Below are 16,013 nucleotides of genomic sequence, written 5' to 3'. Positions count from 1 at the left end.
TATAATATCTTGAGCCTGCTCAATCTTTATGGTAAAAGAAAACAACGACTTTTCATGCAGCCATGCAACCGTAAGCAAACCGTTGGGCATAGAAATGCAGTGATGCAAGATAGTGGAACTATTCACATGATGAGAACACAAGATTATACCGGTATAATTATCAAATAAACTTACATAAATTCCAAGGCACACGAACACATGCCAGATCGCATGGCTTGTCATTCCTGCAAAGTCAAATTTGCCGGGAAACTGCTTTTCAGGCCATCGCTTGACGTCTTGATAATTATAAAGCATTGTAAGCTACATGATCCACTCTACTTTATGCCCTTGTTGCTGTTGCTGGGTGCTACACACTTACAAATAACAACACCTAGCAGATACATGGAGACACTGACGGCCGCCAAATGGAAGAATGAGAACGATTGCATGACGCCGTTGATAGAGATAAGGTGTAACACGGGCACGATGCTGGAGAATGCCATGGATAGGAACACGCTGATGCGCAAGGGACGCCATGCTTTAGTATCCCATCGCTTGAAGAAGGGCATGACGACACCTGAGCTGCCGACGACGGTGGTAAAAATCATGTAGCGGAATCTGGGGATGGTTTGGCAATAGAAGCCATAGTACTCGGTGACAAGGACGGATGCAGTGATGAGAATGGAAATGCCGATATAATCCTTTTTTAAATGCACGGGAATAAGTAGTTGAGCAACATGAAAAAAAACAAGGTCAAGTTCCTTGTTGATCCTTGCAGAAAAGAAGGAGAAAAAAGAGAAAGGGAGAGGCTTTACCAGTGTGGCTGTGAATGCCTTGACTTGGTGGCGTGAGTGACAGATAAAAGTATGATAAACAGAAGAACAAAATAAACATTTTAATGCAGATACACAGAACGTCATGAAGATGATGCGATCATTCATGCTGGCCTCGGGGAAATGCCGCTACAGACACAAGAAAAAAATAACAAATTTCGTTATTTAACGTCTTTTTCTGATAAAACATACTACGCATTCATCCGCCATCAGCAGCAGCTGCAGTAGGCAGCATAATTATAAAAGAAGGGGTAATGATCGGACATCATGTCGCTAAATCAGCACAACAACTTACGTTGAATGAAAAGACGCTCAAGAAGGAAAAAAAGATGAATCCTAGTAGATGGCTCCAGATATTCAAGGTTTCATTATGAAGTCTAAAGATGGATTTCAAGCATTGATGTGTGCTTTCGCAGAATCGATAGCTAGAAATTATATTTAGTGGCAAGAACCCCCGCAATAAGCCCGGTTGAATATTGTGGCACGGGGTGAGAAAGATTTTGGGGCGAGATCAAGAAAGAGTTTCTTACCCAGACAAAACATATTCATTTTCTTGCCATTCTTTTGGCAGTTCATGGAACTGGAGCAGTCGTTGCGCACCCACAACAGCTGCCTTGGCCGTATCCCAGGTCTCCTGCACCTGGCCATCCACATAACGCAGGAATCCGCTCGAGTCGGCGTCCTCGATCTCCCGTATCTTCGAGTTTACAGACGCAAACAGTGAAGCAGCAATCGTCGGTGTGCATGACGACGTCGAGTGGGATCGCATGCGGTTGTGGGGGACTGTCAGTGACGAACCGATTGATGATGCTGTAGACATGGCCACCGACTGGGAGTGCCGTCTTGAATGCTGCTGCTGAGTGCTGCCCATGTTTTTTTCTTGTATAATGTAACAATGGTGTGCGAGAAGTGCTATTATGGATGAAGTGTAGTGTTTTCGCTCCCAACCCGGATCAGGCGTGTTTCTTGTATATATACGTGGATCGAAGGGACACTACACACACCACGGTTAAAGGAACGTAGTAACAGATGCAAAGAGAAAGAGAGAAAGAGAGAAGGTAGCAGTAATTAGAAACGAAGAAAAAGAGAAAAGTGCAAGAAGAACAAGGGGAGTTGCGCTTTTAGGTTTCACTCAACGGGGTTTCCGCCCAGAACGAAAAGAGCGCGAGGATCGTCCTAAATAAATCCCCCTCCTCCACTCCACCCCCATCCACTGCGCATCCACGGATCCCGATGCAGAAACACAGAACCCGCTGTCACATGGATTTTTGGGGCAGAAACAGGCAATTTCAAGAAGCTATTTTACTTCTATCGTTGTGTCGTCATTTATCGTCCAACAAAGACTACAGTTCCATCTAGTTGTTGTCAAGATGTTGCCAACCATGGCAATTCTCTTTTGACTCTTTTTTGCTTTCTCGTGATCGCAGTAGCAACAAGTACAGTCATGCTCATGACAGCATCTGATTAGACCATATACGTAAAATAACAGCAGCTTATTATTCTTTCCACGTGCGTTTCTGCTTCCGCGACCAGCCACGCTTCACTAACGTGGTGCTTTACTCGTGCAAAAATGAAAAGAAAAGCTGGCCCAGACTGTTCTTAGTTGTATATCGCAACACCGTCATATAAAAGAGCTGTTGCATAATCATCCTACATAATGATAAGCGACGGTGGACCCTCGCTTTTTTGAGAGGGAATACACTAAAGGACATACTATCTTATTCGGAAACGACTGTGGGTATCACTTTGGATTGATTGTAGCCTGTTTTATGATACATTCTCTTGCACGAGTCTATATATCACTGTATTGTTCGTTGTCATATATCATCTCTCAATCCTGCGGACCTTCTGAAACAAAAATGTCTTACTTTGTTTAATAGAAGTATATGTGCAAGTTATATAAGAAGTATCATCTAAGTCGCATACACGCAAAGCTTCAATAAAAAAAAAGTTTCAATGCGGGCAATACAGCTCGACGGTCAATACGCGTTGTTTGGTGAAACAGGCATGGCACTGGTTTTGTTGAGGGCGTCGTCAGCTGTTGCTCGGTCGCGCAGCATTATGTTAAACTATTTTTTTTAAAAAGCCGCCACTTGCAAAATCGCTTTCGCTCTCATTCTCCTCCCTCTTTTTCTTTGATTCTCAAGTAGCTTCTCTCACCCAAATGACCGTCAATAGTAGTAACCAGGCTCGTAGCCATGGTAAGTGAAGCACCAAGTAGACTATTCTATTATTTTGTCAATTGAAAGAGGAAGAGAAGCTAAATATTGATTTTTGTGATGACTATCCAATTCAAGTTGTGGTGGATTTAGCGCCAAGACGACGACAACAAGAACAAAACAACCAAAAAAATCCAAAAAACCTAATCAAGCAGGAACATGCTCTGGAAGAACTACGTTCAACTCTGCGCACTCGTTTGAGAAAACAACCTTGCACTCAGAAAATGGACCTGTTTGAAGAGCTGGAAAGCCCCACGGTGCCATGTGTAAGTACCGTTTTTGCTGTGCGCTCCCTTCACTGTGCCAACGTTTTTTCTTTCTTTCTCTTTCTCTTTTAAAACATCAACAGTATAGAACCTGTATTCCCCTTGTCCACACAGACATCGTTGCAGTCATTGGTGTTTCCGAGAATCCAAACCCTGCTGCGGTATCTGGTGGGTTCGGCGTCAGTTTTGCTGACGATCGATACGAGCCCCTGGTCTGCAGTTTCCCAACGAAACCCGAAATCTATGAACACCACACCATTTACGGTGACTGCCTGGTAAGCACAGAATAATAATCGTAGGCCTTTTATTTTTTGCCTTTGAGCTAACACATACACACTCTTCTTTCTTTTTTTAGGCCTTGTCAGCCGTTTTGACACATTTTGAGCCTAGTCGATCAATCACCTTCGTCATGTCCAATCCCAAGTTGATAACCTGTTGAGTATTTTCTTTTATTCTTATCCCCAATAAGACGAAAAAAAATAGAGAAAGAAGAAAAACTAACAAAGACTGCCTTTTAGATCTCAACGAAGAGGGATCCCTTGAACCAGCACAACTGGAAGTTATTAGACCTTTGATGGCGTCTTTGCGTGCCACGGCTGAAAGCAGAAAAGGATTTATTCAAGCGGTATTATATCGTTATAACCACTAATATGAGAAGGTGCGGGTGACATTACTTACGAAGAAACACTGACATTATATACTATAGGCTGAATGCGTTACAGAGCGTGCCAAGCTATTGCAAGGTTATGCCTCAATTTTGGCGGAAGATGCGCGATTCATAAGGTAAGTAGCCGTCATTCTTTTCTTTCTTCTTTCGCGACTGTATGATAACTGAGACCGTCTTTTTATAAACCATGGACAATAGAAATTTTTACAGCTCAATCAAGGAGCTAAAAGTTTCTTCTGTGTCAACCCAAAAAGGAGCCTCGCAAGTTACAACAACAGCTACTACTGGTAACTCTACTACTGCTACGGCTACTCCTAGTGCTGCAAAAATACCAAGAATGAAAAAATCAGGATTTGCACCCCAGCAACAGCTGGGATCAAGACATCGGCAGTTAACCAATACACCAGTGCGGTTCCAGCAGCGAAACGCCGCATTACCGTCATCGTCATCATCTCCAGCGTTGCACCTAAATACAGGGCTCTGGTTTACTACAGACCCTACCACTGAGAAAGCAGAAGAGATTGAGGAGGTAGGTATAGGTCCTTCCGACAATTCATTCGCAAAACCAGGTCGTCATCGAGTAGCTCGTGTTGGGCGACAAATATATGATCCTCGACGTGATGCGATTGATAGGGTTAAGGCCTCTGCTCCCTCTTTCTCTTTCTCTTCGTCAGCAGGTGGTATGGATCGTGAAATTGTCAATAAGCACATTGATTCGATCACGACACGCTTTGATGAAAGAAAGGCAGCCGGAACAAAACGCAAGATGGGCGATGGTGGTGACGCGGTGAGTATGTCGAGTAGTAGTAATAAGAAAAAGCAGAAAAGGTCTGAACCAGATGTGGTGGTGCCACAAGCGATTAATGGTAGTAGTAACAGCAACGATATCAACGAAAGCTTCGTAGCCCTATCATTCCGTGCTATGCAGGAGTGGTTCACTAGCTTTTACGAAAAGTTCACAACCTAGGAAAATTTGGTTCACCCTCCCTCCGCTCCATCAAAAGTCTGCCGACCTTGGTCATCCCATCACATGCTCTTATTTTTTTTTAAATCAAATCAATGCCTTATCTTTATACCAACGGTATACGTAGTTCCAATAAAAGATTCTGTTATTATACCTCTGTGCAATAAGAAAAGGCTTCTTCACTGGTCGAAAGATACTATATGAAAACGCGCTCATTAACCGCTCATGATGAACTAATTGTCGTCCATTATTAGACATGCTGTTAGGCACCCTGTTGAAACTTGCCATCAACCCCTTAATCACTCACACACAAGTTTACGCCACAAACAAATACTGTACTCGATAGGAACCGGTCTACTGTATATCTTCTCTTTTCCGGTCCATTTTTACCAAGAAATAGAATACTTGCAAGTAAAAAAAAAAAGCGGGGGACTCTTCTAGTGCAGAACTACTCCTTGCAAAAAATGCCGCGAGGACGCGTACGTACATGATGAACACATGATTTTGAAGCAGCAGCTAAGCAAGGTGTGTATATAGAGAAACGCAAACTAAACGACGCACACTTTTTCTTTCTCTTTTTGTTTCCTTCATCATTAAAATTCATGAGCAACAACAAACAAGAAGGGTTTAGACCGCTCCTAACAGAGAAAGATGACAGCACCACACGGCGAGATTACCAGTCGTCATCAAACCATCGATCTTGCCTCAAGGAGCAAAAAACTTATAATAACGGCCAGCGTCGTCTTTTGACCTGGTCAGAAATCCCTGAATGGATGAGATTCAACCCGTATATACTCGGTTCATATCGGCCACCCAATAGCAATTATTGGACGTGTGTTAAAAGCGTATTGGAATGGCACAACGAGACGCGTAAGTAGGCAAAAGAACAACAGTGTGCACGATATCATTTTAGCATTATTCTGATTGACATATAATGCCAACTAATTTACCACCTTCTACTTTCAATCACGTATATAACAAGTAAATATATGGACTCATCTTCTTGGTTTAATCGGTATCCTATGCTACCTTGGCCGATTCTTATACTGGCAAGGCGAATGGAATGATAAACATGCCGGCGAATCTATCTTCTCAGTAGGAACCACAGCCGATCTGCTCTTGTTTACTTATTTCATATTTGGTTCAGGCTGCCTTGCCTGCAGCTGTGTTTATCACATTTTCGCATGTCATTCCAAAAGCGTATCGGTCGCATGTAACTCAATTGATTACCTTGGTATCATCTTTAACAATATGTAAGGTTTTCGTTTAATTATCATATCAACATTGATGCGACCCTTTTACAAATAACTTTCCGCCTTCTTTTCGAATCCTGGCCACACCACGTCTTTTTTTAATGGAATGTTAATTATGAATGATCATGATAATAGTGGAAGCTGGCTCCTTGTTTATCATTACTATTTTTATTGCGAGCCTCATCTTCAAAGTAAGTATTTTTTATAGCATATATATCCCCCTTTCTTCTCCGGTATCTTCGTTAACAGAAGCATCATAGTTGCGATCTTCTGCATAAATGCATATAGCACCAACACCTGCCACATATAGGAGACTAACAACGCGAACTGGTTTTCCCTCACATATAGCTTTTTATATTTTCACATATCTGGTTGTCTGTGGAACTGCGGTGAGAATAGCTATTATAACGATTTCTTATTAAGCTCGATGGTGGTGCTGATTTTGTGCTACTTATTAAGACTTAACAAAAAATTACATTAGGCGGCCATGCTGGTTATACCACGATTCCAAGCTGAGGAATATATGTGGATGCGTACCATTACCTTTGTCTTTGTCGGTTTTGCTGGAGTTACTGGCTTTGTTCACGCTGGTCTCCTTCATGGCGTAAGTGGGGCTGCATAATGCATCATGTAGTAGTCTTGTCCTATTTTCAAGGAGAGAAAAAAAGAGGCAGCCTATTGACAAGATGTATGTTTCTGTCGTTGTATGTGATCCGTACTACTATATAGACCGACATGATGTTCGAGATAGGACTTGGCCGCATCTTTATCACGTCCTTTTTCTATGTTTCAGGAGCGTTGGTCTTTGGACTTAGATGGCCAGAGAGATCGTTTCCGGGTCGTTGCGATATCTGGGTATGTATTCTATTTTGTCTACCTGTAGCACATAACGTAAACTGTCAAAAAAGAGACCGGTAAGATTAATTTATTTTGCTTTGTAATGCTAATGATGTAATGTAGTTTCAGTCCCACACTATATTTCACATACTTTGTCTCTGTGCAATGATCGCTTACTATTTTGCAATGGTTCAAGCACGGGAATTCTGGGGTGCGGAAGGAGCCTACGAGCAATATTGTAGTACTGCAACTACATTATCGGTTACTGACAAATACTTCTAACGACATGTATTGCAAAAGCGACACATCCTTTTGTTGGCTAAATTAAGTAGACACTACTACGTAGTATCGTTTTCGTGTACATTTACAACAACGCTGTAGAACGTATACATAGCACAAGAATCCAATGGCAACAAAAACGAAGAAATAATAAAGTTTCCAAACAAAATACGCCTTCAGTGCAGAGATGAGAGGAAGGGGATTGCATACATGTATAACAATGATGAAAATATATATAGGAGCTTGTTTCTAGGCATTTACAGTAATTGGCTGTTCTTTTCCATATTAACGCTTGCGGCTCCCCTTATTCTCTCAATGGTGCTGCCACCAAAGCTGAACTTGAAAAAGCAGGCGTTATCCCTGACGGCATATGATATCAATTGTTTGTATTTGTTACAGAAACCGACGATTACTGTACAATATTGTATATATGCCTAATGGTACCATGAAACACAATTTTCGATGTCACCGTAATCAACGTGTATATCTAGTCCTTGGTGATTTCGATCCGGTAAGCGAATTACGTGTCTCTTATTCTATGATCGGAAAACAATTGGAAATGGGTGACATTACACTTTATGAAGAAACGGAAGAAGCTCCTATAATATAATTTTCAAAAACCAATGATTAATCACAAAACACTTTAATGTTGGTACGTATCCAAAAATGAGACGTGTTGCTATGTACGAAATATTATAAAAAAGAAGCAACGTCTTTATCCGAATCCGCAAAGTGATAAGCTCGACCCTGATGCCATTGAGGGATCGTCACCATATCTTCACTGGATGGTAACCAACATTGACGGTGACATGGCTAGTTGGATATTGACAATCCTATGCACCAGTATTCCTCTTATGTACCACCAGCTCCGCCTGCAGGTTCAGGGATTCATCGCTATATCTTTGCAGTGTATGAGCAACCTCAGGTTAATCAAGTGTTTCAGCCATCGGAGACACCGAGTTTGATACTTTCAAGTTCGTAAAAGAAAACGGACTAAAGCCAATTGGCGCTTTATACATGCTGCAAGGGTCGCCTCCTTCTTCTCCCCAATAGAAGCTTGCATCAAATTCACTGTTGACATGGAAGTTCTCCTTTTTAATCTGGCATTTACTATCATTTTATCGAACGAATTGGAACGAAACTTTTTTCACACTTTCAACATGTAATCCACACGTTTGCTCTCAACTGATTCAACGATGGCTGTATCTAAATCACATCTCTTAATGTATGATAATAACCTTTATCTTTGTTTTCTCACCAGATGTAGTGTAGTCGCCGCCCGTATTTTGGAAACTCTTCAAGTTTTGAAACACGTTTTGGAGATACTTCATCAGTGCTCATACAACTTTAATGCTCCCCGCTATTGTCTTTATTGCAGCTGTTTTTCAGACTTGGAACACTATGTGCTGTTGCAGAAAACGACAATCAAAGAGGCAAAGCTAGTATGCTTTCCTTTCACCAAAAAATTTAGTGTTAGTCACATATATATAGCTATTATATTCAATGCGAAGTGTGCTTTGATGTAGATATTGCGCATTACCGTTGTCAACTATATTTAGCTGTGGAAAACTACAGGCTCTTATACTGTCAAGGTATGTACACCTGCGCCAGTGTCGCAAGCCCAGCACACATATATAGAACAACCTGTTCGCTTATCATTTATCACATTCAAGCAATAGTCACACGAGTCCACATCACTTATTTTAAGATAAAAACTCTACATACTCATATTACTTCCAGGTATCACAATTGTCAACTACAGTATACTGTATCAGTATCACCGCACACATTAACACTGTCAATAGTCGAGGTAAAGATATGGGTATAAAACTTCTTAAACTTATTTAACTTATACAATTGAGCTTCGATGGTGTATAAAGGATGTATATCACTTACGAGACTAAGTCAATGGGTCGGCCACTAAGTTGGGAACCATGTTGATCGTCAAATTGTACCATCGCGAAGAACACTAAAAGGGCTATCGAAACCAGCATTTACTCCTACTTGGTTCGTTCGCACAACAGATACAAAGGTGGTTCGGGCTCCTCGGCAACCGAGTGAGAAAATACTGTGCGCTATCATTCTTGGGCTCAATCCGGAGACAAGATACAGTAGTAAACAAGGACACCGGTAAGACCAAAGTACGTCGATCAACGCAAACACAGGATTATCATATCTTCTCAGTCTAGACAGTACAGAAATAATTTAGAGGGCGAACACGCATCCGCCGCAAGGTTACATTCGTTGAGTTTCAAGGCATCACTCAACAAGTATGCAAAATATCAACATCAAATACAGTTGGCATGACCAAACGTGCAGTAATCAAGGCCACCTTAGAAAAAAAAACACCGCGACACACATTACTGGTGTATTCAGGGTGACTGTGGAATGATTGATGATCTGTGTAAACCACCGCCAGCAACACGATGGAATGCTGGCGACGTTCTCAAGCACGCACATGCGCGGACGAGCAGCGAAGAGCACGACCGAGTATTTACGCTTGCGGATCTTTTTCCCGGACATCCATTGATCAAGGGCAACCTGTGCAAGACTTGATGGTCCAATTTTACGGTCACCTGGCGCAAAAAGATCCATCTATCCTGCGCCTTGGAGAGGAACGGATGACCGGAGATGCGACGCAGGTGTATGGTTTATCGTCGTAGACTGGAGCTGCTGGGGCGCATAGCGCCGATTGGTCTTTTGAACCTGACGAAGGAGCTTTTCTAGGTACAATGAACGGTGTTGTCGACGTCAACGGAAGATCCGTGTATGTCACCTGCACAAGTATAGCAAGCAGCATCCAGCAATGATAATGGAGGCTCCAAATACACGTATATTTGGCGACAAGCCACCTGTACCAGAAAGTCAGTCAGATTTGGCACTTGCTGTTTCTGTACAGCTGCCTGAACATCACGGCAGCAGAACAGTATCGCTTCGCTTGATTTCTGGATCCTTGAAAAAAGGGTACCTCTTGGTCGGTGGGTCTGACGCCAATGAGTCATCTAATTTCATAATATGTAAAAGAAGAGAAACTGTTTTGGCGGTATCACTGTAGATACATTTCTTTAGGCGAGGCAGCATCAACCCTTGACTTCAGTTTTTCCGAGCAAAAGTATTATGTTGCTGTTAAACATGTGGTATTAAGTGGGATACAACTTCACATTGCTTCAATATAGTCGTTTTCCAGTAATTAGGAAAGACGGGGATTACTACAAAGCCGTTGGTATATGTGCTGTACTGCACTTGCTGAACAAACATTCGCTAATAAAATAAATGTTGATAAGCGTTGTGTAGATCGTATTGAGACCTTTTTGCGTTGGTTTTTGATGGCTATTACTATTTTCGAGAGAGACTTTTTTCAGTTCGCTCTTCACAGTCGATCGTCGACGAACAGGATTACCGCTGACGCCTAGTCAACTAGCATTGATGCTTTCTAACACGTTTACACGTCATTGAATGATATCATATTATAAAAACACAGGTCCATTTATCAAAGCTAGGTCAAACCGATCGTCATGAAAATTGCTTACCAAGAACACAGATTCATGCGGGCTATTTCGGCCGCCACAAATAAAGGTGCTGAAAAAGTCCGGAACGAGCCGAAATACCGCGCACCGTCAGGCGGTCGCGCCACTTTTTATCAGATTTAACCTCTTCTGGTTTGTGCTTGCACTTCTTTTACACACACAGGCCCTATAAGCATGGCAAGCAACTTTTACTTCAAAGCAGGAAGCATACTTGGTAAATAGCTAAAACAACAATGGTCAGCGAACTGTGTCCCTCGTACTTGTATTTTAATGTATTGGCTTAGGACTCACTGCCGTTGGTTTGGGCGCGTTTGGTACACATGGTCTCGCCAAGTACGTTGGCGATGATGCCACCAAGCTCAAGGTATACACTTGACCACCCACTCCTTCAATCATTCTTGCATAAAGCAACAGACTATTTTCGTTTTCCATTTTCAACTCAAACATATAAAAAAAATACGTTTAGAACTGGAGCATGGCAGCTCATTATCAACTTTTGCACGCCGTTGCATTGGTTTCCATTTCGTCCATCCCACCGGCTGTTCGACGCATTCACCCAGCAGTAGCACCATTAATGCTGGGTGGCACGATTGCTTTCAGCGGCTCCATTTATATTTTAACGTTGAAGAAGCGTGAACAACTGAGATTCCTTGGTCCAGTAACACCTCTGGGAGGTTTGGCAATGATGGCTGGTTGGGCAGCTCTTTTGCTTTGAAATAAATATGCTTACATTTTACAAAAGGGAAGATGAAAAGGAACAATGGTTGTTTGGATAGCGTTGGCTAGGAAACGGGATCTACCTGCTTCTCGGATCATCATGTTTGTGCCTGCTTTTTCTGTCTAGTCAGTGGCAGACTGTTTTATGCATGGAGTAAAATGTGATTACCATCAATGGTCACCAGGCTCATTGACAAACAACGAGACACATTAACCGGATTCAATGGACTATTATGACTGTAGTAGAACGGTATGTATACATTTATTTAATAATCATTACCCTTCCACCGTCGACTCGACTTCTTATCCGAGTGTCGTTTCTTATTTTCCTTACGTCGTTTATTGCCTTCTCCTCGACTATCAGAATGGATCTTATTAGTTGAATAACAAAATGATCGGGAGAAAAAGAGATTGCAGTAGTAAAAAACTCACATGGCAGCAAGACGATCCAGACTTGCCTGATCAGGATCTTTGGGCACCGCCACTGCTGATTTGATGGTATCGACCAATTTGTCATAACATTCTTGAATATTCTTTGCTTGTGAACGCGTCCGATCCGACGTCACGACCAATTCGTTCGATTTGTTTAGTTTGAGCTTGTCGATGGCGTAGCTAGGAAGCCATTCATCACTGTCCTTCTTGTTTAGGCGCAGTCGCATATCTACCTTTGTACTGACTCTCTCCCCGCAAAACAAAATAATCATTTGCATATGCGCATACACTGAGGGAATGGCCACGTATTATGTCAGGGACATGACAGGAAAAGTAAGGTTTTACCTTTGTTGACATTCTGACCGCCAGGACCACTACTACGACTAAACAGAATGCGCAGTTGATCTTGAGGAATCTTATCCTTGTTGAATTTGTTGATCCAATTCGAAGCATCATTGTATGACCATGGTTGCAGCCCTAGCTTTTGAGTTGTTGAAAACAAACGCCGTCGCAACAGTACGAAACAAGTGACAGGAAAAGACATATTTTTGTTGATTTGTTCTTTCTTTTTATATTTTTATATAATAAATATATAAAAGGGGAAGAAAAAAAGATTCTCTCAGTCTCTCAAGGGGAAAAAAAATATGTATGTGTAGTATTTTTTTCGAATTAGGGCTGCATTTTTTTTTATACAAAAAACCATTTAAGCCTTGGTAGCTTCAGCCTTTTCGTCTTCGGCGCCAGCCAAGTGAGCCTTCAAGACTTCCATGGCTTCACTGATCTTGGCATCCAAAGCAGTTTGGTCCTCCAACAGGTTCAAAAGCTCGCTGTTGTCCATCTCCAAAAGCATACCGGTGATCTTTCCCGAGTAATCGGGCTGCGAAGCGTGGCTACAATAATAAACACAAGCTCTAATTAACCATCTCTTCCTCTTCTATAACCACGCAGCAACAGCCAGAAAGATAATACTGCACTTACATCAATGGGTACAAACGCTCACCAAGCATCTGCTTCTGAACTTCAGGGGTAGCATTGGCCAAAGAAGCAGCAGTCAAAGTGTTGCCGTTAGCCTGTTGTTGTTGCTGCTGCTGCTGTTCTTGAGGAGCAGCAGTGCCGTTGGTAGTGGCGGTGGCAGCAGAGGCGTTACCGCGGCCTTGCGACGAGAACTTGCGCTGGCCAGCAGCTTGCGCACGGCCACCAGCCTGGTTAGCAGCGCCGCCACGAGCAGGACGGGGCTGGCGAGGAGGACGGCCTTGCATGTTGTTGGGCGAGAAGCCTTGAGGACCCTGGGGATAGCCAGGCACAGGCATCTGCTGGCCCTGCTGGGGCTGAGGAGCCCAACGAGGACGGGGCATCAGACCGTTAGGTGGGAACACGGGACGCTGGCCTTGAGGCATGAAACCGTTGGGGGGAGCATAGAACATGGGGGCGCCGGGCATGTAACCAGGACCACCGGGGATGGGAACAGCCTAAATGCATGTTCAGAGCATGACAATTGTTGGCCACAATGATTCTCCTGACAACAACGTGCTTATCCAACAAACAACATATCCCAATCCACCAAACACAACAACAGCAACAATCACATTACCTGCTGCATGCGCATCTGGTTGCGCTGGGCCATCTGGGCCTCCAACTGGCTACGACGGACCTCCTTACGCTGAGCCAAGGCAACGTAGATAGGCTTGGAGCCAATCATACGGCCGTTGGCCTCAGTGATGGCACGGGTGGCCTCATCGGGCTCGGAGAAGCAGACAAAGCCAAAGCCCTTGCTGTTAGCCTTGTCATCGCGCATCACCTTGGCAGAGGTAATGACACCGTAGACCGAGAACTCCTGGCGCAACTTTTCATCATCAATGTCATCGTCGAGGTTCTTGACATACAAGTTGACGCCCTGGTACTTGGCAAGCTTCTCCAACTTGGCCTGCTCGTACTGTCTTCTCAATTCTTCCTCACGCTCAGCCTTCTTCTGCGCACGAGAAACAAACAACACCTTGCCCTTGTGTTCCTTCTCGTGCAATTCCGCGACAGCCTTGCGGGCATCCTCAAAGTTCTCAAAGTTGACGAAACCAAAGCCCTTGGACTTGCCTTCCTCGTCCTTTTGGATCACGGCCGAGGTGATGGGGCCGAACTTGCCAAACATTTCCTCAACCTCCTTGTCCGAAACTTCAGTGTCCAAGTTCTTGACGTACACGTTGGTGAACTTGGCTTTGAGTTCCTCAATCTTAGCCTGACGTTCCTTGCGAGGGACGTGGTGACCGACAAAGCTAAAGAAAAATTCAAATTAATCACCATCATCTTTTTTTGAGATACACACAGAACATTCCAATTAAGAAACACAACTCCTCCCCACTTGCTTCTCTTCTCCTTAATTTTCTTTGAATCTCTGCTGAGATCTTCATACATCACACATGCATAGCCCCATATATTATGAAGTAAACTCAGTAAAACAATTTACTTACACCTTCTTGTCGTTCAACAACATGCCGTTGACGTGCTTGATCGCACTGACGGCAGCCTCGTCAGTCTCGTAGTGAACGAAACCGTAGCCCTTGGAGCTACCAGTCTCATCCAAGGCGATCTTGCATGACAAGATGTTACCAAAGGCAGAAAAGGTATCATGAAGAGCCTTGTTATCGATGGAGGGATCAAGGTTCTTGATGAAGACGTTGCCCGAACCGGTCTTGCGAAGCGAAGGATCACGCTGCGACCACATGATACGACAGGGTCTGCCCTTGACCAAAGTGTAGTTCAAGCTTTCCAAAGCACGTTCACCTTCAAAACCACCAAGAATTTCGTTGAGTCCTCAACCATTACTTATCCATCACCACCACCGACAAAACAACGACGAGAACCTGGACATATACAAATAAAAGCACTGAATGTCCCCCTTCCTTTGTTTACTTACCATCGACAATGTTGTGATAGTTGACATAAGCATAGCCCAAGCTGCGACGGGTGACGGCATCACGGCAGACACGGATGCTGGCAACAGGACCGACCATGTTGAACATTTCGAAAAGCATGGCTTCGGTGACAGAAGGATCGAGTTCACCGACGTAAAGCGAAGCCGATGGCGAAGGAGCGGCGACAGCAGGGTTGGTAGAACCAGCAGCAGGTGCCGGAGTAGCCTGGGCCTGAGCGATCTGCTGTTGTTGTTCAGCAGACAATTGTTGAGTACCGGCCTGAGCTTCGGCAGGAGTAGGGTTCGCAACGGCAGCAACGGGAGAAGACATGATCGTTAAAATTTATAAGTTTTTTTATAAATATTTTCAGTTTTTTTTTGTAGGTTTTTTTATATATTTGTTTTGGAGGCAAGCCCTTTTGAAGAGAAAGAAAAAAAAAGAGAGAGAGAGAGGGTTTTTTCCTTCAAAAGAAAATGTGTGGAAGAGAAGAGAGGGAGTCAAAGGGAGTGCTAAGGAAAATGGTCTTTTTCTAAAAAATTTTACAGTGCGTAGAAAGTCATCCAATCATGTTGCGAGAAGGACCTGCTGGATAGAGACGAGCTTGTGTTTCGAACTTGACAGCTGGGTGTTCTTCTGCTGTGTTCTATCTATCCAGGCATTACCTATCACAATCACAGAAGATAAAACTCTTTGTTTTGAAAAGGACTACTTACTAATAGCGGCGTACTCCTGATAGTTTTGAGATTGCAGAGACAAAAACAAGAAGGCTTGGCACGCATCATAGAATCACAGCAACAAAGAAGCGCTTGACGTCCCATTGTACTTTTTCGAGATAAGGTTTCAAGGACAATAAATGACCCTGCGTTTCTATACAGAGGGTGAGTAAAAAAAGGCGCACGAGTGAATTAAACGAGCCATAGTATCGACGCCGATCTTTGGCAAATTCTAACTCTAATAATAATATTAATAACAATATTTGCGATATCGCTGTAATAAGCGCATCTACAATTATCTTGAGTGACATGAATAATGTTAGGGCCCCTTCGGGCTGGCTGCGATTATTATAAAGGAGGCACTTATTGCTGCACTGGGACATTTGGTGTAACGCGCACTTTTTAATACCACTTGCGATAT

At 43.2% G+C, this 16,013-nt stretch overlaps 7 protein-coding genes across 7 annotated transcripts; 4 read left to right on the top strand and 3 right to left on the bottom strand.

Moving 5' to 3' along the window:
• Positions 1-52: 52 nt before the first annotated feature.
• BDB00DRAFT_765040 (hemolysin-III related-domain-containing protein) lies at positions 53-1,581 on the bottom strand (the record flags this gene model as incomplete). Its single annotated transcript, XM_053119490.1, has 6 exons — positions 53-118; positions 175-275; positions 359-680; positions 795-941; positions 1,108-1,237; positions 1,343-1,581. The coding sequence occupies 6 exons, from the start codon at positions 1,579-1,581 to the stop codon at positions 53-55; spliced, it is 1,005 nt and encodes a 334-aa protein (XP_052978885.1).
• A 1,343-nt stretch (positions 1,582-2,924) lies between these two features.
• BDB00DRAFT_827407 (uncharacterized protein) lies at positions 2,925-5,099 on the top strand. The gene is made up of 7 exons (XM_053123796.1): positions 2,925-3,013; positions 3,110-3,297; positions 3,381-3,572; positions 3,653-3,731; positions 3,816-3,922; positions 4,004-4,080; positions 4,163-5,099. The coding sequence occupies exons 1-7, from the start codon at positions 2,977-2,979 to the stop codon at positions 4,929-4,931; spliced, it is 1,449 nt and encodes a 482-aa protein (XP_052978884.1). The 5' UTR covers positions 2,925-2,976; the 3' UTR covers positions 4,932-5,099.
• A 200-nt stretch (positions 5,100-5,299) lies between these two features.
• BDB00DRAFT_425683 (hemolysin-III related-domain-containing protein) lies at positions 5,300-7,549 on the top strand. The gene is made up of 7 exons (XM_053117340.1): positions 5,300-5,798; positions 5,911-6,181; positions 6,317-6,372; positions 6,530-6,570; positions 6,663-6,785; positions 6,911-7,036; positions 7,142-7,549. Exons 1-7 carry the CDS (start codon positions 5,531-5,533, stop codon positions 7,298-7,300), a joined length of 1,044 nt encoding a protein of 347 aa, XP_052978883.1. The 5' UTR covers positions 5,300-5,530; the 3' UTR covers positions 7,301-7,549.
• A 178-nt stretch (positions 7,550-7,727) lies between these two features.
• BDB00DRAFT_788603 (uncharacterized protein) lies at positions 7,728-10,239 on the top strand (the record flags this gene model as incomplete). Its single annotated transcript, XM_053120818.1, has 8 exons — positions 7,728-7,808; positions 8,002-8,085; positions 8,142-8,222; positions 8,857-8,889; positions 9,103-9,107; positions 9,330-9,438; positions 9,961-10,064; positions 10,197-10,239. The coding sequence occupies 8 exons, from the start codon at positions 7,728-7,730 to the stop codon at positions 10,237-10,239; spliced, it is 540 nt and encodes a 179-aa protein (XP_052978882.1).
• A 759-nt stretch (positions 10,240-10,998) lies between these two features.
• On the top strand, positions 10,999-11,539 carry BDB00DRAFT_788602 (uncharacterized protein; the record flags this gene model as incomplete). The annotated part of the gene is made up of 3 exons (XM_053120817.1): positions 10,999-11,038; positions 11,109-11,188; positions 11,291-11,539. 3 exons carry the CDS (start codon positions 10,999-11,001, stop codon positions 11,537-11,539), a joined length of 369 nt encoding a protein of 122 aa, XP_052978881.1.
• Positions 11,540-11,969: 430 nt separating this feature from the next.
• On the bottom strand, positions 11,970-12,517 carry BDB00DRAFT_765035 (uncharacterized protein; the record flags this gene model as incomplete). Its single annotated transcript, XM_053119489.1, has 2 exons — positions 11,970-12,217; positions 12,319-12,517. The coding sequence occupies 2 exons, from the start codon at positions 12,515-12,517 to the stop codon at positions 11,970-11,972; spliced, it is 447 nt and encodes a 148-aa protein (XP_052978880.1).
• A 55-nt stretch (positions 12,518-12,572) lies between these two features.
• BDB00DRAFT_827379 (uncharacterized protein) lies at positions 12,573-15,374 on the bottom strand. Its single transcript, XM_053123795.1, has 5 exons — positions 14,882-15,374; positions 14,436-14,748; positions 13,565-14,240; positions 12,952-13,442; positions 12,573-12,863 (listed from the first exon to the last, which is right to left on the bottom strand). Exons 1-5 carry the CDS (start codon positions 15,207-15,209, stop codon positions 12,677-12,679), a joined length of 1,995 nt encoding a protein of 664 aa, XP_052978879.1. The 5' UTR covers positions 15,210-15,374; the 3' UTR covers positions 12,573-12,676.
• Between the last annotated feature and the right edge of the window lie 639 nt (positions 15,375-16,013).

Source organism: Zychaea mexicana, assembly GCF_025766255.1.
Source record: "Zychaea mexicana strain RSA 1403 chromosome Unknown BDB00scaffold_45, whole genome shotgun sequence".
In the NCBI taxonomy this organism is placed as follows: Eukaryota; Fungi; Mucoromycota; class Mucoromycetes; order Mucorales; family Lichtheimiaceae; genus Zychaea; species Zychaea mexicana.
The sequence above is the reverse complement of the archived record's forward strand: the minus strand, read 5'-3'. Positions and strand labels throughout refer to the sequence as shown.

What these genes read in the sequence shown, in the direction of transcription:
- BDB00DRAFT_425683 (XM_053117340.1), top strand. Translation starts at nt 5,531, where the DNA reads ATGAGCAACAACAAACAAGAAGGGTTTAGACCGCTCCTAACAGAGAAA. An exon ending in GGAATGGCACAACGAGACGC is followed by an intron (nt 5,799 to 5,910) that starts GTAAGTAGGCAA and finishes GTATATAACAAG; the next exon opens with TAAATATATGGACTCATCTT. An exon ending in TTGCGAGCCTCATCTTCAAA is followed by an intron (nt 6,373 to 6,529) that starts GTAAGTATTTTT and finishes CCTCACATATAG; the next exon opens with CTTTTTATATTTTCACATAT.
- BDB00DRAFT_827407 (XM_053123796.1), top strand. Translation starts at nt 2,977, where the DNA reads ATGACCGTCAATAGTAGTAACCAGGCTCGTAGCCATG. An exon ending in TAACCAGGCTCGTAGCCATG is followed by an intron (nt 3,014 to 3,109) that starts GTAAGTGAAGCA and finishes ATCCAATTCAAG; the next exon opens with TTGTGGTGGATTTAGCGCCA. An exon ending in CCATTTACGGTGACTGCCTG is followed by an intron (nt 3,573 to 3,652) that starts GTAAGCACAGAA and finishes TTCTTTTTTTAG; the next exon opens with GCCTTGTCAGCCGTTTTGAC.
- BDB00DRAFT_827379 (XM_053123795.1), bottom strand. Translation starts at nt 15,209, where the DNA reads ATGTCTTCTCCCGTTGCTGCCGTTGCGAACCCTACTCCTGCCGAAGCT. An exon ending in TTGTTGAACGACAAGAAGGT is followed by an intron (nt 14,241 to 14,435) that starts GTAAGTAAATTG and finishes ATTTTTCTTTAG; the next exon opens with CTTTGTCGGTCACCACGTCC. An exon ending in GAGCGTTTGTACCCATTGAT is followed by an intron (nt 12,864 to 12,951) that starts GTAAGTGCAGTA and finishes TTATTATTGTAG; the next exon opens with CCACGCTTCGCAGCCCGATT.